Source organism: Folsomia candida, unplaced genomic scaffold (assembly GCF_002217175.1).
Source record: "Folsomia candida strain VU population unplaced genomic scaffold, ASM221717v1 Fcan01_Sc008, whole genome shotgun sequence".
Taxonomy (NCBI): Eukaryota; Metazoa; Arthropoda; class Collembola; order Entomobryomorpha; family Isotomidae; genus Folsomia; species Folsomia candida.
The window spans coordinates 4,375,140-4,396,968 of NW_019091200.1; the positions used below are offsets into that span (position 1 = coordinate 4,375,140).

The 21,829-nt window shown below is 35.4% G+C and overlaps 2 protein-coding genes across 2 annotated transcripts in view; both read right to left on the minus strand.

Moving 5' to 3' along the window:
• Nucleotides 1-21,829, minus strand: part of LOC110853552 (protein artichoke) — a 208,977-nt gene that overhangs the window by 87,338 nt on the left and 99,810 nt on the right. The window contains exon 5 of the mRNA XM_035854233.1: nucleotides 17,632-17,749. The gene's annotated coding sequence lies outside the window, so the exon portion shown is untranslated. The remainder of the gene's footprint in view (nucleotides 1-17,631; nucleotides 17,750-21,829) is intronic.
• Nucleotides 3,467-4,838, minus strand: LOC118436359. The gene is made up of 3 exons (XM_035854235.1): nucleotides 4,539-4,838; nucleotides 3,847-4,463; nucleotides 3,467-3,762 (listed from the first exon to the last, which is right to left on the minus strand). Exons 2-3 carry the CDS (start codon nucleotides 4,175-4,177, stop codon nucleotides 3,557-3,559), a joined length of 537 nt encoding a protein of 178 aa, XP_035710128.1. The 5' UTR covers nucleotides 4,178-4,463; nucleotides 4,539-4,838; the 3' UTR covers nucleotides 3,467-3,556.

A 21,829-nucleotide genomic window follows, 5' to 3' on the forward strand; every position in this document is an offset into this window, starting at 1 on the left:
CATCTATTATATGTTTACCAAGGGAGGATTCTGGCCAATCTGGATTCTATACATATATGTATAATTAATATAATACCTATACCTAAATTCCTGTAAAATTTGCAGTGAAAGTTAGAGAAAACAAATGAGATTGATGAATTAGTCAGATTTTCTTCAGTATGCACAAGTAATCGGATTCCTAAAAATAATCCAAGATGTGATTCTGAGCACGAATCAATCTCAACAACGGGAATTTACCTAACGTTAAGCTAATGGCAATGTGTACACTTTTGGAGTTATGGAGGCAGTTAAAAAGTGAGTAGGATGGCAGTTGGCCAACCAAAAGGTGATTACTTTGTGTGTTTTTTCTGCTACCACACGACCAACTTTTTTGAAGGATGAGAGGAGGAAATTACACTTGCAAAAGTTATTCCTTCCTCTCATTTTCTCATTTAAAAAAAGTCGGCTCTTCACGGCGAGCAATGTTCAGACACAAATGAGAAGATAATGACATCCTTTCTTTAGAGCAAGATTTTTTGGTAAACTCGGTAGCAATTGGGTAAAAATAAAAAAAAGTTTACCGACCATGGTAATAATTGGTGACAAACCAACGTCAAATTTGCTATAAATCATTACAGCTAAATAGTGCGAACAACCTTTATGAATTGAATTTGTCAACTTAACATGCCAAATTTTTGAAGTGTACAACATTTGAACAATTAATTTTCGCTGTAAATCACGATTGTATTCCTGGAAATATTTGTCGACATTATTCCAAGCTATTTACTAACGAATCCTAACGTCGCTAACCCATTGATCTTGAAACCTATTTTAGTTACTAGTTTATAATTAATTTTTCTACTGGTGTGCAAACCTGACAAAATATATAAAGTTGAAAAATGCTATCTGTGTCATATGAATTTTTAGTAAACTTAATCAATTTTGTTATAAGAAAAGTGTATAAATTCCAAACATTGATCTTACCTTAGATCACCCCACAAATGAAGACTAACTAATTTTGTCAATGAGAATAATGTTTCTACGAGGGCTCGTATTTTATGAATGTACTGAACATTTTGATAGGATGAATATCTAAAGTTTTATGAAAATAAATATGTATATAATTTGGATTTTATATACTTTAGCTGGTCGCGATTTATGTATTTCTCCGAAATTTCGACGAAATACAAAATATTCTACATATTTAAGTGCAGTATGAGAGAATTAGTTTCGATTTCAAAGAAAGGGGAAGATTGGTTCTGACCGCAGTCATGCAGGAGGAGAAAGTGGAGAAAGCAGTTTGTTTGTAGTATTGGCACTTTTTTAGAATCGAAATTCTAATTCTGAAAGGAGAGAATGATTTTGTGTATTTATATTTGGGTGACGAAATCCGTTACAATATTATGAGGGGGGATTTAACTAAAAATTCAACTCCACTTCCCACTTGTCGTTTTCTCTTCTACCCACCTACCCATCCACCCACATTCTCTCTTCTTACTTTCTTCTCACCCACCTTCTCTCTTCTTACTTTCTTTTCACCCACCTTCTTTCTTCTTACTTTCTTCTCACCCACCCAACCTCTCTACCTTCTCTACATTTATTTTATTATTTCCTCCTTACCTCATACTCCCTCTTACGGATCACATTATGTACAAAGACGTGATTTCAGGCAACAATATTAAATGCTTACAAAAAATACTTATGTATTTCGAAATACATGTTAATTTAGAGTGAACATGAATAATATTATTCATAATTTTAAAGAAGAAGCCAGACGGTGCTTGCTTGACTGTATTGGAAATCTGCAATCCCAAAGTTTTGGCGATGTTGTTGTTACACGCATTGAGTCGTTCATCTTGGCCGGCTCACAGCTTTTGGGACAAGATTCGCAGTTAGATAATGCAATTAGAATTGCAGAGCTTGCGTTATCAGAATTGGTTCCTGACGACATCATACAGAAATCACGGCAGGGTAGAGGACGACCAGCAATTTTAATTGATTTACACACCGTCGAGCATTTGCTGAGTATGAACTTCAGGGGGAGGGAAATTGCAAGAATGATGTCAATCTCGAGCAGCACACTCTTCAACAAATTGAGAAGTGTTAATTACTCTGTATGCCTTACAAAATGTACTAATATACGATTCATTATAACCATTATCCATTGTTATCTAGATAAGAAGTTCGTACTCTACAATCTCTCGAGAGAACTTGAGTACAACGGTACTTTCCATTCTAATGGAAGTACCGAATACAGGTTATAAACGGATGCGAGGCTTCCTACTTCAAAGAGGAATCAAAGTACCCGAAAATAGAGTTCGAGAAATAATGAGAGTTGTTGATCCAAGCGGTGTTTATCAAAGAACTTCTGCAAACAGAGCAATTGTACGACGAGTGTATTTCGTTCAATATAGTAATGACTTGTGGCATATCGATACCAACATGAAGCTTGTCAGGTATTGTAATATCATGTTATATAGTAAAAAAAGTAGGGTCATTCGAATGAGATGTTAATTGTTTGTATTCTGCGGACAGGTGGAAAATTGTGATACGTGGTGGAATTGACGGAAGGAGTCGCGTTTGTACTTATCTAGTAGCAGTAGGCAACAATAGCTCCGAATCAAACTTTCTTGCATTTCGAAGTGCAGTGCAACGGTACGGAATTCCAAACAAATGCCGGAGTGACAAAGGACGTGAAAATATTTTGGTGGCGAGATTCATGCTTGAAGCTCGGGGAGTAGGACGTGGAAGCCATATATGTGGGCGTTCCGTTCATAATCAAAGGTATGCATAATTTAATGCAAATCGATTTGCAAGTGTCTAATCAATTTTAATTTCTAGAATCGAACGTTTTTGGCGTGATGTGTTTTACGGGTGCCTATGCTTTTACAAGAGGTTATTTGTGAAGCTAGAAAACGACGGCTATTTATGTGCTGATAACCCGAGAGACTTATTTGCCCTACATTACCTGATGCTCCCACGCTTAAATCAGCATTTGCAGCTGTTCATGGAGGGTTGGAATAATCACCCACTTTCCACTGAGAGTAACAAATCTCCTCTTCAAGTGATGATATCAAGCTTACCTCCTCCATACTACGACCTTCATTACAATGAGGTATGATTGACAACGTTGTGCATATTAATTTATCTACAAATTATGTCTTGATTAATTAATTAAATTTGTGTCTGCAGGTTACTCATGCTTTGGATGCTACTGTGAATGATGAAAACGACTTATCATTATTTACTGAACCAACAGAAATGACTGCGCCGAGTAGCATTAATTTTCATCCTTCACCAGAGCAGGAGATTCAGTTGCAACAGATCGACCCCCTTCAATTATGCAGTGACTATGCATATAGCTTGTATAGACAAATTAGATTAATTTTATCCTAACTCTGTCCATCGATGGACAACAAATTATAATGTGGAGTAAGGAATAATAATAATAATATGCGAGTAATAATTTTTAAACTTTGAAGCTGAATAAATTTATTTAGCAATAATAACTCGAGTTATTGAACATGTTTAAAGGAACAAAAAAAAATTTAAGTTGTCTTCTTTCATGACCTAATTTTTAAGCCCGTCCAAACCCACCGAAGCGAATTGCCAATTTAAAATTCTCCAAAATCTGAGTGGCGTTCATATCAGCAGGAATTTCTACTTTAAGACTGCACGTAGAAATATGGAAGTCGTAGACACCAATATAGATTGCAATGGACGATGCAGGTAAAAGGGGGGATGACGTAAGACATCGCACGAAACTCCGGCGCTCCTCATCATCTATAGGAAATTAATGTGCTTAGTAATAATTTATCAGTCTGTCATCGCCACATTTTAAATTATATATGGTGATGATGATCTTACCGATAAAACCATTTACAAAACCTTTGACTACATTTGTAACTCGAGTTACATTGCTTTCCTGGCCAATGAATTCCAATTTTCTCAAAATAGCTACACCAGAATAGCTGAGTAGGGAACTATTAGGGAAATCTGCCTCCCAAAGGTACGGTCGGAATTTTAGGAACTTGACAATTCCAGTTTCAGCAAGTCCTCGCTTAATGTCATCCAACTGCGATTTTCTAGAATCGATAACGATGTTGTAGAGTAAGACTTCCTTTAGTAATAGTTTATTCTCATAAGTGACCGGGCGGTTGAATGATATGCTTGTGGCGTAAGTTTTCAAGTCAGCCATCTCTCCTGTCGTTAAATTACTGACGTTTCCAATGATTTTCCAGTTTCTGATCTAATAAGGTATGATGAAATTCGAATTTCAGTTAAAGTAAATAAATTGCTAAGTAAAAATGTCTAACCAGAGAGACAATAAAGTCAGACGTATCTTCTGTCACTTTACCCCACAGGTCGTTCTTCTGAGCATGAGTAACGATAAACTGAAACCCACATTCGTCAGCAAACTGTTGAATTAACTGCCGCTCTGCATCCGACAAGTTGTCAGTTGGCGTGAGCGACCATTTGTCAATCTGAAATGACATTATTTTGTAGGATGTAGTTCGAATTACAAGTACTTCATATTATTATAACTAATGTATACGCACCAGATTAATTAAACCCCTCACTACATCACAAGGAACATCTTTGATATCCATTGAAACCAAATCTTGTGAGTCAATATCCTGTAAGATGTATTCAACAGCTGCCCGGCTTAGTCCATAACATCCAACGCCAATATGCATATAAGCATGAGCGAAGAGTTTTCCGACTGCTCGATACACACCACAGCGAAGTAAAACAGGATCACTGCACGGAATCTTATGATCAACACAACCTTCGAAAATTACACCCCCATTAAAAGGTTCATTGAGTACTCCACTTAAAGCCAGGTTAAAGAATTCCTTAGTAAGGCCACCCAACTCAATTCCTGGAATGTAAATGCAACCTGTAATTCGAATTACGCTTCTTTTTTATCTGAGGAAATGATTAATCCTCACCTGACTCGCCGACAAAAAAACTTTGGGTTTTTTAAATATATCCAATGATGTATCTTTCATGTACATTCATAGGACTTGCTCCACAAAATTGTCTCGAACGACAGTAATTGGCTGAAGACCAGGATTTGCAGCATAAAGACTATTTTGAAAGTCATCAAAGGTTTGAAAACTTGTGTCATCCTCTGTTGAACTATAATTTTTAAGTTGTATAAACGTCTTAGAAGAATGACTTTGGTTGCTTTTACCTTGGTGCAAGTCGACAAGCATTCCGAGATATCTCATCCTCATCGGATGACACCACCATGTCACTCATTCCCTCATTTTGATTGTTATTACCAATTTGCTGATCTCCATCTTCTGTACCTGCTGCAGATCGATCTGCATTTGAATGAGATGAAGTCTCATCGGGTGATAGCTGTCCGGTGGAAAAATTATCATCCACATGCGACTTATTATAAAAAAACAAATTATTTTACTAAATGATCTACTGAGAATAACAGTGTTGCAAGTATTTGTGATTACCAGCAAGTCTGTGTACGGTCGGATGTAAACAATCTTGCCCATCCACCCTAGTGCAGATTTGATAAAGGTAATCGATGGAACTGCATTGTTGTCGTCAATTCGTTTTAAGGGCCTGCTAGGTCCTCCGTCTTCGCCCTTCAGCAGTTCGAACTGCTTACCATTCAATTTTGGATAGGCATTCAACAAAACAGCTTTAAACTCATCAATATTCCACGCAGAGTCTGAATGTATAATGAACAATTTAGTTCGGACACTTAATTTAATTATTACCTACAATTAAGTACTTATTGATATAGTCTTGAGACCCAGCTGCTGCTCGAGTAGCAATGACTTATAAGTTGTTTTTGGGGTTAAGGTGTCCTGTGGTCCTCCAAGACAGATTTTCTGTTCTGCACACACTGCCTTCCAGACTGGGGGGTGGTCACTGCAGTTCCTCTGGATGGCCGGTCGCTCCAACAATGAGAAGAATAAAGTTCTGACCTGGAATAGTAAAATTTAACTAAATTAATCCTTTAACTTTTCTTTTTTCTTTTTTCTTTTTTTCGTTTTCTTTAACTTGCAGTAATCTTTCAGTTAATATTTACCTGCCATATTTGATTTCTTGGTCGACTGATGTGGTCCAATATGTTTGGAAATTGTACGCTTTATAAATAAATATTACAAAAATTACTCTATATAAAATTTTGAGATAAAAACTAACGAGTGAATGTACAAATTTCATACAAGGCTATCCATCCTATATGAATTGTCAGTGTTAGGAAACGATGGAACCGTGAAAGTTGAGGAAGGCTGATAAGATGAGTAAGGAGGAACTTGAAAATTATTTGTGCGTGGATGAGCACGAAATGCGGACGTAAAGTGACGCTGATTGTTATGAGAATCTGACTCGAAACGTACCCTGGGTGCGATGGTATCTCCAGATAGCCACCCTATTGATTGGCTTCTTTCATTGCCTCTGTTTCCACGACTAAAATTACTATCACTACAAGCCTTGTCGACCTCCTCTCTGTGTTTAAGGGTTCGCTGTAACTGTCTAATATATCTAATACTTTGCCTATCAAGCTGTCCTTCCTCATCTATCCCGTTGAGTAATCCAAGTAATAAATCATGCACCTCAGTATTTGATTTGTCTTTCCCTATCCGCCATCTTTTTATCATACTGGTTTGCACTGCAATGATAGTCTTCTTGAAAGGAAATAGTGCTAAGCATGCTACTACAGATACCCCAAATAATGGGAAAGAAACTGCATGAGAAATTGTTGTCAACTTGGTTATAATATCCCTTCCATGATAAACCTTAACATAATCTTCAGAAACATGCATGTGCATTTTGCAAAAGGCGAATGCTGAAAATGCCGACATGCCGGCAACACCTATCCAACAATAGACAAAAGACTTCCAACCTGAAGACAAAGAGCACCCTTCCCTAACTTTCGATTTTACTTTTCTTCCATACGTACCCTTATCTAGCTGTGCTAAAGTGAGATTTACGAAGTAGAACTGTGCCAGAAAGTTCAGTATTACAGGAACGCATGATGAAACCTGCACGTACGCATTAAGATAGTATTTAAAAATTTTGACAAATTTATGCACTTCCGAGAAGTCTTCTGGGCGATCCATGATATTGGCCACCTGAAACGCATCCGCACTCAACTGGATTTCATAGTGTTGCAATTCCAGGATGACAAAAATGGAGCAGGTTGAGGAGAAGATAATACATTTTCCGGTTCCGTACAAACAAGAATAAAGAAAGGTGTGGCAGACCAACCTGTCACAAAAATTAACATTATTATTAATTCCTAATTTAAATAAATCTCAAATATATTACATTATGCATTGTCCATACCTAAATTTATCCCAGAGAGTGTAGGACCCAGCAATAAGTAGTCCGATAAGCACGACTAGACTTATGCACCACCAGGTGTCAACTCCGGTAAGAAAGAGCAAGTACGACGCCCATCCTTCTATTACAAATAAACTGAAGAGAAACTCTCCAACGCGATATTTAACATCTGGACCCACAAGTCCAGAAGTTTGGGCGACACCAATACCTGCTATAAAATTTATTTTAATTATTAATTACAAATCTTATTGATGGTCGTTTACACGAATACTTACCTGCCAATGCTGCCATTTGTGTACGATTCTCGTTAAATTATCTTCAATTAATTTAAAGTAAATCGGATAAATATCAAAACTTAAATTCAAGTAGATGATCGATTTGGAATGATGGACGTTGATGGCTCAAGTTGAAGTGGACGTTGGCTTCACTCGTCTTCTAACAGAATTTATTTTTATCGTCCAGGCAAACTTTCTAGACAAACAAGCACATCATGATAGTAGAGCGTGTAGCTCATGACTCGAAAACTTGAAAATTCCAGAAACAGAGTGATGAATCATCACTCTGATTCTGGGATTTCGATATTACACGCCCTACACTGACGATGCACTGTAGCTGAAAATATCTCTGTAGTTTTCCAGTGTTGACAAGCAGAGGGACTGGATCATGTGATAACAATTGTTATTTTCGGATATAAGACGTCTGATTATTTTTACTGCATCATTTCATTGCTCAGCGTCAGGAACAGTGCAAACTTAAAAAAGGTACAATGGCTGAAGGTTACCGCAGAGGGGGGTGTTTTCGGTGTGGAAACCCACATCATTCTCAGTGGGAATGCCATGAGCCCTTGGATCAAGCACAGATTTCCAAAAGCAGGAAATTGGAGCATGAAAACTTCTATTTGGATAATCCAGAAGTAAAACAGAGGCTTTCTTCCATTCGACAAGACAAGTATTTTGCAAAGCAAAATGCAAAAACTGACGTTTCATCAGTTTCGGTAACGTAAATACATCAAAATCTATGTGCAATGTATCAATATTGCTTATATAATGTAGTATTATGCGAATAAATAATTGTATTAATTATGCAATAATTATTATATAATTATTATATAATTGTATTAATTATTTCAATTACAGTGGGACTTGATAAGCAATCAAGCAGGGAGTATGCTGGATTTTTTTCTTTCGAGAGAAGAACAATGGTTTCGTATCGATGGAGCTAAGGTTGGGCTTGACGGACAAACCTCAACAGTTGTACTTGCCAATGCTCGCCACGTTTACGAACAAATTCAAAGTCAACTGGAAAATGTACGGCTTCTTACTGCGTGTGCCAAAGCAGTAAGTAAAATAATATTATCAATTTATGGAAACAATTTATGGTGTCAATTATCAAACAATTTATCAATTTAAGGTGTTATAAATTTAATTTTTAGAAAGGAGAAGGACAATACAACAGACTGCAATTGGAAATAATTAGAGGGAACGTCGCTTCTCTCAATGTTGTAAGATCCAGGGTCCATGCACTTGGAACGAGGATCGTGCATCGTTTGGTGAATCTGGATCACTCTATTACTGACTTGAGGGTTCTCTATGCTGATATTTCAGCGTGGTGTGCTGATTTCTGCAACTGGCAAGTAACTGGTTTAATTTGCAAAGAAATTTTTCATAACTTCTTGTGGTTCTTAAAAGGGCTTGTGATCGTCCTCGCGTAGTAAATCTCGTTGACCTTGATGGACAGATTGCGGCAAAGCGTGCAAATTTCGTAAAACTGGAAGACCGGGCCGGATTCATACTCCAGATAATGCCAACTCTACGACAGGAGTTGGGTAAAACAGTAAATGATGCAAAAGGGAAGTTGAATGTAGCGACAACTATGCGACGGAATTTGGAGCATACCCATGTGTGTTATTATTTAAAATATGTCTGATTTGATTGTTGTTTAATTCAGTCTGATTGGTTGCAGCCCTATTGTCGTGTGTGCCGTAACGTTCAAGTGGAAATCGCTTACGCTTGTGGGCACGGTGTTTGTCGTCAATGTTACGAAAACTCCAGAACTTGCATATTAACAAAATCCAGAATTATGTGAATTAAATCGTAGTAATAAAAATATAGTTTTGAACTTGAGAAATACTCATTTAATTTAATTATTTCTCTCAGTTCCATTTTTCCACTAACAACAGTATGATAACAGTATGACAGGTGGATGGGTGGGTGAGAAGAAAATAAGAAGAGAGAAGGTAAAGAGGTTGGGTGGGTGAGAAGAGAGAAGGTGGGTGAAAAGAAAGTAAGAAGAGAGAAGGTGGGTGAGAAGAAAGTAAGAAGAGAGAAGGTGGGTGAGAAGAAAGTAAGAAGAGAGAAGGTGGGTGGATGGGTAGGTGGGAAGTGGAGTTGAATTTTTAGTTAAATCCCCCCTCATACAATATAGACGATTGAGTCAGATTGAACGTTTCCAGAATAGAAATGACTGGTTGGTTGGTGGACTTTGAAAAATCTGAAGGATTACGTAACATAACATATTTGCACAAATAGGTGCAGTGTTGGGCAGAATTTGTGCAATTCTGTGCACTGCTAAGTTAATTTGACATGAAGACACCTGAAGAATTTTGTCCGTATTTGCGAAATCTGTTTTCAAACGCATGCAAATTTAGCTTCAAAGTGGGTTGAGTGCGGAAAAAACACTTACTGCAAGTTATATAAAGTGCACAAAAATTCGACATGATGCAATTCGACACGAGCACTAAATTTTGTCTTGCAAAATATTGCATAAATATGATTAAATTGTAAGCTTCCTGTCCAGAAGAGATGTGTGTACATAAATTTCTGAAAAACTTCTTTATGTATCGCAGCTACTGAACTTTTTCTTTCCATTCAGTAAAATTTTTGGGAATTTTGCCAAGTAAATTAATAAAACCAACTTTCTCGAATTTTTCTCCATTGTATGCGTCACTTTTTATCTCGAGGTTGAAAAAGTTGGTGACAAAGTTACGCCCTCAATAATTTTGACATTTAAAGACTGCCCACGACCAAATTTTTCTTGAGATTTATGACCGGTGGAAACATTCCAATTCAAACGGAGTTTTTGGATCCTGTTAAACTCTTTAAGGCTCTCAGAGTTTCGTAAAAGATTACAAAAAATCAGGTTACGAATGTTGCATAAACTTATTTACACGTGACAATTTACACGTGACAAGGGCGTCGCTTTTTTGCTAGAATAACAAAATAATCTTGCAAAGTTTACACAGATTTCGAGCATTAAGGTAAAATTTGTGTTGACAGAACGCCAATAATAGTTGGGACAAATATCAAGTCACGTAATAACACTATAGGTTTGTTTCGGAGGTGGTTGATTCTTTTAGTTATCTTGTAACCTCATAAACTGTGCAATTTTAGCAAAATTATTTTTGTACTTTACGAAGCGACATCCTCGATCTGTGAAAATCAGCACAAGATTTGTAACCTTAATTTCCTTCGTAATTTTTGCCAACTTGCAGAATTTCATTGAACATTAATAGTTTACAAAAAACGTGTGAATTTATATTCCATCGAATTGCGGACCTTGACCTTTCAGAGAAATTTATTTTATAATCCTACTCAAAATTTGAACAAATATCTGTCTAACTTTATTCCCAAAGGCTTATTTATTAACCAAACTTATGAAACGTGTCATGTCGCCGTGTCAAAATTTAGGAAACATAACCCCCTCGACTTACTCGTGGTGGGATAAGTTTGCGTAATGTGGCTGGGTCATTTTACATTTTCAACTGTGCCAAATATGCAAAACGCTCCTCAACTGTAATGGTTATTAAGTAGGGCGAGCTGCTTTAATATCAACGTTTCGTCAATCTGTCCATCCATCAGTGTATACAAAAATATCGAAAAGTTTATCACTGGAGAGTGACCATTTAACGTTTAGTTTTATTACCGTTGGGTGGCAAATTGTAAACAGTATGGTTAAGCCACTGATCCTAAGGGTTTAGTCGTAATTTTGTGAGAATTTGTTACCAAGTTGATCATAAAAAAAAATTTAGATTGAATTTAATTAAATTTAGATTTGTGAACGATGGAATCCACTGAAAAAACCACTGAAATAATACAACACCGATGGAACAGATCTTTGTCGTCATAATTATATTTAAATCTGCAATTAATTTTTAATCGACGTCAAATTTAGAAATTTTCGCAAAATTTTTCGCAAATTTTTTACCTCTGTTGCTTCGACCAGATTATATCATTGCCAAAATTTGGGGAAACGGGGAAAAGTGAAACTTCGATTTTCGCTACTTTGTTACATCTGTTTACTTGAGTTTATCAACTTGTATGAAGTTTTGGGAGTCGTGACAAGTTTAGAATTTGGGTGATGTCGAAGTTGGTTTGGTTTGGGGAGCATCCGGGTGGGGAAAGTAAGTGGAGGGCAATTTGCATTGTCGATTTTCCCAACTGCAGTTTTATTCTGAGACAATGCGGTGATGAGGGGATGACGAGAAGAGGAAATTCTCTGCTTTCCAGACTGCACAGATCCCCTTTTTGACAGGGAGGCAAGTTTCTCTTAAAGTAAAGTAAACTACGACTCGTGCTGGTGCGGGTATGCATAATGTGCAAGTCAAAAGTCTAAAGATGAGATGAGACGAGTTGGCAGGGAAAAGTTGGATATTTAAGGAAGCGTATTTTCATTTAATTTGCATACCTTGACTTTTCATTTACTTTAAGAAAAAGAGAGGTTCGATTTAAATTGAGGAACACATTACACAGTTGGTTACGTAAGAAGAGTGAATGGATGGATGGAATGCTCATTACTTCGGAACAGTTCAATGTCTAGTGGTGTAGAGGAAAACGTATTTAGCAAATTTTTGGTTGGAATTTTAACTGTTTTTCAAGTATATTTGGAAAACTTAGTCTTTAAAACGTCAATTTTTCGGTCAGAAATCATTTTGTATATGCATTTTCGTGTAGCAATCACTACCAAAAAATTTGAGTACATACTTTGCGTATGTACAGTACATGTTAATAACAAAACCGCTGAATTGCATATTTTAAAAATAACTAGAAAAATTTAACAAATTTGTGCAAATAAAAAGGTAAAGTAGTGCATTTAAAAATTTGTGTATTGTGAAAAAATTCCTAATACGTGTTACCTAGTAAACTCCGTAAACTTACAAAAGAGAAGAAATTACGGGCCGGCTTGTGAATAATTTTGAGAAAGCTACGTACTTTAAACCCATCTCACCGAATGTTCGTCAGAAAAATATTTGCATTCCATTTAAAAGATAACACTCCTGTTCAACCCACAGAGTAAACTAGGTCGGATAAAATGGCAAAAAGAGAAAGCAACGGACAATTCATTAACTATGTGAATAATTTGACTAGAATTTTGACTCCCATGTAAACAGGATACCTTAACCAGTATCCTCCTCAACTCGAGCACATGCTTTATGCACGGCTTCTTAAAAAAGAGAGACATTTGAATTACACAAGGTGTCTTTTATTTGCTCCTCGTCGTCCTTCCCAACTGGTTGACATGATCATCGTCCCTTTGTTTCAGCTGCGTAACGATTATGGTCCTCATCGTATGCAAAACTTTTGTGAGATTTGAGCAGGAAAAAAGAGGAAGAAAGTATTATTGTAATTGTTCGCGTGAATAAAATGAGGTCGTTTCATGGATTGAATCGCTCGAAAAAATGTGATATGACAGGCAGCATAAGGTAGAACATTTACCGGACGAAATCATATTTAATGATGTTCAAAAACTACGTAAATTTTAATCAGCGTTCGCTATACATTTTGCATAAGATATTTATTTACCAATAACCTAAATTTATCAACGGAGCAATTTTATTTTGAATTTTAAGAATCACTTGCAAAAAATACGATGTTTAAGAATTGCTAATGGTAAGGCAAGAAATAAATAAATCACGCGTTAATTTTTGTAAAGGCGGATACCATTTGAAGTTGAAATTTTCAACTGTAAAAATGGGAAGTGGTTTTTAAACTTGCATAGCATTAACGTCACTAGTAAGTTTTTAGATAATGTGGTGAATATGGCCTTTCACAGATAATCCGTTGTCGACACATTGAATATTTAATAATATACCAATAATATCTAAAGTGCATCCCATATGTAAAGTGCAGCTCGGTCAGCCATTGATTTTAAGGGTACCGGCGGGAAAAAATTGATCAGAGATAACTCATATTTTAGGTAATTTCATGTAGTTTAAGAAACCTTATAACAGATTTCATTCAAAAATCTTGTTTATGGATGACATGAGCCGGAATCCAAACATTCGGAAGGGTCGATTTTCACTCGCACGAAAATTCGTCTCTGCGTGATAGGAAGAAAACGATTGACCACTTCGCCTGGCAAGGAAAACGCAGATTGGTTGTTGATCTTATAATTACAAGGTGTTAGCTTGCTGGTGGCACAAATTACAAAAAATTATCAGGTCGGACGGCTACCCAATCGACGAAATTAGATGTAGCTAAAAGTAAGGAGCTATCCAAAAAGCGTCCCACACTTCCATGACTGCAGCATCCACAAAACAAAAGATATCAATTCCAATGATATGTCGAATTAAACTTCACACTTTGGGCATGAAAGGGTATGTGAAGCAATCACCAAGGAAATATTTTGGTTGCCTACATAACCGAACTAAAACAGCGTGTAGAAAAATTTTGAGATACAAGAAAATCAATCAACGCTCCAAATGTACCTCAAACGCGTGGTGTCGAAAATTTATGGGCCAATTGTCGAAGAACATATTCCTATCGAGAAGAAAAGATTGCAATCATTCGTGGGTTTCGAAAGTTTCGACCAGAATCGCGAAGAACATAGAAGCAAAGTCGGGAAAACGACTCTTTGGCGGAGCTCGGAAGAACCGAATATCTCCTGGTTACAATTGGATAGGAAATTAGTTTAAGGACAGGACTAACGCACACAACTCCTAAGCTTTTGCATAAAATATCATTCTTTGAAATCAATTGAATTACAACAAAATGAGGGCCATTTTCCCATCTGCACTTTACATATGGGATGCACTTTACCTGTCTAAATACGTAGATTGCATTAAATTATCGAATGATACTGCGGTTTTTGCTCAGTTTTGAAATTTTGAACATGTAGGATGCATTTGAGAAATAAGAATTTACACCATCCAATTCCATCCAATTTACCATCTAATTCGAACCGGATTTTTACCTATCATTATTTATTGCATTTTGCTAACAATATAAATCTGGAGAACCAGTTTAAACTTTGCACAAAACATCGAAATTATGTTGTATGATTTTTTAACCTGGGTTGTGGGTTTTTAATTCCAAAATCAAGATTTTTATATTTTTTTGCGTGAAATTTATAAAATAGATCGTGAATATTAAATTTCTGTTATTTCAATAATTTCGAAAATTATTGCATTCTGTTATTTCAATAATTTCGAAAATTATTGCATGTTTTATTAATCACACATAATCGATCCGAATTTGGTTTCACATTGCATCCTACTAAAATATTAAGCAACATAGAGCTGCATATTTAGATTGGCGTCTGCATGGCAGAATTCGGGGCTGGTTTTATTGGGCAGGTTGTCTGCGAAAGTGGGAGACGACGAGGTGGTCGCGGTGGCCGTAAAAACCGCAAACATTGTCAAAATGTAATTGCGTCTGTGAATATGAAAGAGCAATTTAATCAACCGAAAGAAGTCTGGTGAACACGGGGAATCGGCATTACATGAAATTAGCCCATCATTTGAGCACTAAATGCGGCAGATTGTGACAATAAATCAAAATATATGGCTAATTAAGGTTAAAATATGTATGAAAAGTGAGACTTGTGTGTCTCTGCTGTATTAATAATGGGACAAAAGGACGCACCACACGGGGCACCGACACTCTGGAAAATGAGCGAATAAAACCTAAACATGACCACATTTGTTACAAAATATGTCCAACTGGGCAATAAATCGTGGTGAAAATCAAAATTTAATAGTGACCAAATATTTCATAAAATGGATTCAAATAGATAACAAAACTGGATTAAATTAGTGAAAATATGTATCAAATTTGTATCAAAACACGGTTCACAATTCGCAGATAACAAGCTATTATTAACAAATTATAACCAAGTAGTAACAAACATCCTGATAAAATTTGTGGACAAAATGTTACCTCATTTTTTGTTTCTATAATATTACCAACCTGGTAACACCTGACTCATTCCTGGGCAAAAATCTTCCCCAAATTTCTAAGAGTGTCCCATTCGAGGTGAGACTGAAGGAAGGAACGGAACTGAGCGAGACAAAGAAGGAGAGGAGAATTCAAATATGATCCCGATATCCGGGGGCAGTATGCCAATTACAGGAAGGCCTCGTTCTGGTGAAAGTGGGAGAAAGTCGTGGGGATTGCCACGACCGAAATCGCGTTTCCACCTCAATTCATCCCACCCAACGGACGGGCCAGGTTTTGTTTGCTTGCCTTCTCTCTCCGTCCTGGATGGGTGAAAGTAAATGAAACGCGTTTCTGCCTGCATTGCAGTAGCGTGATCTGCATCTCGCTTTCTCTTTGGCGAAAGTGAGGCAGTTATCGAACCAGGTATTATTTTGGGTAGGCTATTTTATTTATTTATTCGGATTGTTGACCCTTCATTACAGATGAGCGTTTGATAAGTGTATAAGTTCGTATTTATACAAAGGATTTAAAGAGTTGGACAGAAATAACGTAGACAAATTAGAATTTAAGTGATCGAGTAAGTGAGACTTTTTAAAGTTCAGGTTGTTTTGAATATCTATCTAATTTTATTTTTGATTTCATTTTTGACCAAGTTTTGTTATCGCTTGAGTAAAATTTGTCAAATTTAGGATTTTTAAAATTTAGGATTACAAAGTTGACTAAATTCAACGCCAATAAGAAAAAATATAAATACATATAAATCTAGTTTAGTCAGGCAGGTGTGGATTTTCATATGTCGAATTTATTACCGTTTAATATTAAAAGCCTGTCTGTAAAAGTTTGTTACAGATATGACAAAACTTTAATACTGATCTATTATTTAAAAATGTTAATTATCAATACCACTTAAATGAATACCGCTTGGTATTTTTTTTAATACTGGATTTAACAGTGTACTTACTGACATATAAATATACTGCTTACTAGTTAGAGGAAATATTTTGTTAGTAAAACATTTCAGAAAAGCATTTCAGAAACTAGCACCACTATTTTTTAAGAGTGTGCCTATTCTATAATTACGAAATAATTGGCTAATTTGCCCACCACAACAAACCCACCTACTTACACTGCTGCTACGCAATGGAATAAAATTAGCTGCTACTACAAATACATACGTCACGTGCTCCAAAAACAAAGAAAGGAATGTGTACAAAGGTCGCCTCATTTCCAGTTATTTTGCTTCCCTGTTATGAAAACAGGAGATGAAAACAGATCGAGAAATTCAGTTCCGTAGATAATGAAGAGAGAGTGAAAGTAAATTTATCCGGTTGTAGTACTCGCACAGGACCCCGCATAAAGTATGTGATCTTCATTTTTTGGGTGAATTTAGACCCGTCTCAATTTATAATTAAGTAGCAAAGAGAGGATTGGATGCTGCCTGGACTTCACAAATGGATGACATTTTTTAAGTGGGGTCCCATTTCTTTGCTGAACCGTCTAGCTTTCGAAGATGTAACTTTGTAGATTGGGAGAAAGTTAGTTTGGAGAAAGTTGAGCCAGAAACTGAGCGAGCAGGAGGTGTTTTAGTGGAGGCAATTAATATTGACTTAATCAGAAAGGAAAATCGGACGACCTCTTGTTCCGATGAACTTCGGAATGGTCGTCTGTGCGGGATGTGCAGGAGAGATGTCATCCATGTCAAGGTTTAAGACGTAGATATTTTTGCAACAAAACAGTCACCGATTTGATAACGAGTATACAAAGTAGACACTCAAATTTACTTTTAAATCTATTCCAGGGTGGTCAATTAAGTGACCAAAATTGTCAAATTGTTCATTTTTTGCAATTGTGTTAATATTTAGGAATATTTTGTATATTTTTGTCACCAAATGGATAATGCTTAGCAGTTTTTTTTATCAATTTTAGAGGTTTCTAATTTTCTGATTAAGACATATAATGAATGATACTTGTAACAGGCTGATTGTAATATTGGGAGAAAATTATAAGTGTACAGACTTTGTTTTGAACGTGAAAAACTTATTAATTTGACGCCGATATTAAAATAAATTAGAAGTTATTGGCGTATTTTAGGATGAAAGATATAAATTACGTGGGTAGGGTACAGAATTTTCGAATTGGGATTTTAGACTCTAAAGGGAAACCGAAAATGTATTGCACTCACCAATTTTTGGACAGATTCTTTTTGAAAATCCAGTATTTTTTTCGTACTTCTCGTTTGTAGAGGAAAACTTCTCAATTTTGGCCTGTCCTTAGGAGGGTTTAATTGTCCTGGAATTTTCCTGTAAGTAAAGAAGTACATACTTATTACCCTTTGATAAAGTACTACTTATTATGACTAATTTGGTAATACGTAATTATTTTTTACGATAAAATTGTATGCAGTGAAACTCAAATGTGTTATCATTTGGTTATTAAACCGATAAATAATGATAAATCCGTTAATAAAGAATCGTAAACTTGTATTTTTAAGGATATTTACGGTGAAATTCAAACGCTTGTTAACCTATGTTAAAATACAACCAAGTCATCGAAAAGCTCAATCAAATCGGGAATAATTTATACTCTTGAATTAATTAATTGCATATTTATTAATATTAATTAATTAATTAATAAGAAGACGAAAAAATGAATGGACAAAATCTTTCATGCACGGTCTTCCAGCGAGATATTCGGATTTGAGAAACCAACGACAGGAATTATGGATGGAAATATTATTCACAATCAAATTGAGACCTTGGCTCAAATAACTTTCACTTCTGCGAATCAATTTTGATGAATTCGTCTCGTATTCGGGAACAAGTTGGGTTTCGTATTATGCATTCGGCTTCAGAAATGTGGATTCGAAAGGCATTCTAGGAGTCATCCGAAATTTTGAGTAAATTATAAACTTTTGAAAACATAGGTTTGCAATTTTTGAAATTTGACAAGTATTGATGTGAATTCTTGGGAAATTTTTGAAAATATTTTCAAACTAAAATTTAAAATAATTGATTAAATTATCAAAATAATGTAAAAATTAGTTCAAAATTTAAATATAAGTTTAAAATTAATGAAAATTTAATTTCGACATTTTAATTAGACACATTTTTGAAAAAAAATGCAAATGACAATTTTTTAACAGAAAATGTAAACCGTTTCAAAATTAAACAATCGCCACAAAAGGTCATTTCTGAAAACAATTCGTTGGGATTTCTGGAGAATGTAACTAACTTATTGGCTGAAAGTGGGGTAACTGTTAATCCGTAATTTAGTGAGTGGTTTCTTCTCTTTTAGAAGAGTCGATTTGTAAAGTAAAAGTTTTTTGAAGGGGAGAATAAGAATTGAGATGAAGTCGTAAGTCGTGGCGGGAAAGTACGTAACTTTATTCACACCTTAGCAAGGCATATCGGAAGAGAGAATGGCTTCATTAAGTCGAGAATTGCCAACTTTTGGGGACTAAGTGAACTGTAAATTTCCCTTAATTGTTCATGCAGGCAGTCAAGCGAGGGCAGAATCAGTCCTTACTTTACGTGCTTTTAGGAGAAGGGGTTTTTAAAAAAGAAACGAGAAAGTGAACGGAAACTTAGGTTTCAAGCAGTTTGGTCCCAATCGAAAAAGTTACGGACCATGAAAACCGGATATTTTTGAAAATTGTATTTGTGTTCTTTGTAAAATTTTGAGTCACTCATTGAAATTATAAGAAAATAATAGTGAAAATTAAAATTTATAAGATTTCGCGACTTTAATAAAAATTTTAGAATTATTTTTCCTGACAAAACAACAGGTTTGCTTCAAAGTTGTGCAATGATTCAAAGCCTTTCATAAAATATTTATGAATTATTCTAGGCAAATTTAATTTTAGGTTTTTTGAATTTTTCGTCTCAATAAGTTATCAAAAATCTAAATCGTCAAAATTGGGATATTTTTATAACATTTTTCAAATTTGGATCTACCTCTGTTTGTAAAATTTCGGGATGTAATTAAATTATTAAGTTATTACCAAGAATTATACGTAATTGGTAATAATTTAATAATAATTTCCAAACATCCAAATCTGACCAAACAAATGCCATGTTCGCTAAAAAAAACCCGTTATGTAATAATTCAAAGCCTTTTAGAAAATATATGGGCATTATCGACACTAATTTAAATTTAGGTCTTATGGCACTTTCTTCAATAAGTTGTCAAAAATCTAAATCTGTCTAAATCGATATATCTATTTTTATCCCAAAAGATGATGGTTGAATTAATAATATTGCATTGAGGGCAAAGTCTTCTGTGTGGATGCGATAACGAAAATATTTGAGATTCGAATATCTTTGCAATAATTTTACAAGACATGACCAAAGCAAGATTCGAATTCAGCTGGGTCTTAGAAACTCTAGAGAGTGAATTTGAGAAAGATCAAAAGTTGACCTCGGGGATTGGAATGGTATAAAGTTTCCACCAGGAGTGAAACATTTCATCACATCTCGTGAAGCAGAGTGAGGGGAAAATCCGAGCCTATAATATTTTCTATCAATAGTAATAATCGTATATTGGTTCCGTTATGAGATACACGCTAAATAATGTGGTAAACATTTGCTACCGTGCGGTAACTTGATCAATTTAGAATAAGTTGTTACCGGTGCAGTAATATATTTATTAAATACTAAATCGAATAGAAAATATAATTTTTTAACGAATTGATTAAAAAAATTTTACCGTTCGCTGGTAAGCGTGAAGGAGTAATTGTAGCAAAATTAATTTCAGCCTGGTAACAAATTTGAATTTAGTGGACAAGGATTGTACTCTTTTGGTAACAAATCGTTACCAGTGCGATGCTCATATAAATAATAATATAATAATGACTACAAGCCCGGTAACAAGATTGTATCCAGATTATTTACAGTGTAACAAGAAAGATGTTAAATAAATTCGTGGCTATTTTTTGCCTCTTTTGATGACACGAAATAAAATAATATTTGTCATTTTTCTGACTGGGAATGAACTCGTGAGTTCTGAGAAATGTGAAATGCAAGCTAAGCGGATTTTAAAACAGGAAGACGACGACTTCCCTTCTTCTTCTTCCAGGAAAGCGAGCAAGCGAAAGTATTCCCTCGTCCTCAACTTGCCAAGTTTATGTTTATTTACTCATCCTATTCTTGAACTGGTTGGGAATACACGCTTAAAAATTTTGCAAGAAATTGTGGATCGAGTGGAACAATTCAGTTTTTGGTTTTAAAAAATATTGTTGCCAAAAATTTTGGACATGTGGAATATTTTTTATTTATACAGAGGGTGTTTACAGATTTTGTGGAAAGATGATTTCATGGGTAAACTGCGAACCTATTTACCGCTTTGAAGTTTGAAGTTTGAAGTTTGAAGTTTGAAGCCTTACGAGTACACAATTTCTACAAGAATGTGGACCAACCAGATCAGAAATCGTGAAAGTAGGAGAAAAAGAAGAAGCAGAAAGGTAAACTTTCACGTAGACCGGAGGCTTCATGTATTCCGTACAAATATTCAGGGTATTCATTACGAGTTTGCATGTAAACAGGTTCGCATCGCAAAAAAAATTTTTTGCAAACTTGGGAACCTTGTTTTTTTGCTAACGTTGCCAACTCGCAATGAATTTCCCCATTGTATACTCCGTACTCTGACATTCATATTTTTGAGCATGACTTGTGCATCCGACGACGGTGAATGGCTCCGACGTATGCAAGAACTTTCCCCCTTTTTGACTTTATGTCCAATTACTTTTACCCAGCGAGGACTTTCTGCGTCTTTAATGTAATGACGACTCAGATGTGACTTGTATATATTTCGGGGGAAAAGATCATGATATTTTTTATTCTAGATTTCTTTATCTGCGAGGTAAACAAAAAAAATAAAAATAGCTTTCACTTTGAATATTTACGTAACTAGAGGGGATAAACGTTGAAGTTACATACACGTGTAGCTTAATATTACGCATTTACGTATCTTGTAGATATTTCTGGAAGAAATCAGTGGAGATAAACTTGCGTCGATATTGCTAGGGAGAAATGCATGTCGAATTTATTGGAAACTGCTAGTAGGAAATTTTATAAGGTCAAAATGAGTATTTTTGACGCATTGTATGACGCATCAGTTATGTATGTAGTTGCTGAATATTTGGTAAAATAAAATGAGCTTTGTTAAACTTTATAATGAAATGTTCAACTTCGCGTCCAAAAACATTTTTCTGATAGGTGACTAAATCTCATAAATTGCTATTAGATGTTTTATTGAAGGGCAATAACAGTGCATAAATAAATGAATGAAATGATGATGATAAATGAATGAATAAATGTAGATGAATGTAGATGAATGAATTTTGCCTATAAAACAGGTGATGATACTATATAAAATTATTTCAT

Bases quoted from the DNA above. Each gene is read 5' to 3' on its own strand.
- LOC118436359 (XM_035854235.1), bottom strand. From the start codon at position 4,177: ATGGCTGACTTGAAAACTTACGCCACAAGCATATCATTCAACCGCCCG. The intron at 3,763-3,846 runs GTAAGATCATCA...AATTTCCTATAG, and splicing joins TTTTGTAAATGGTTTTATCG to ATGATGAGGAGCGCCGGAGT.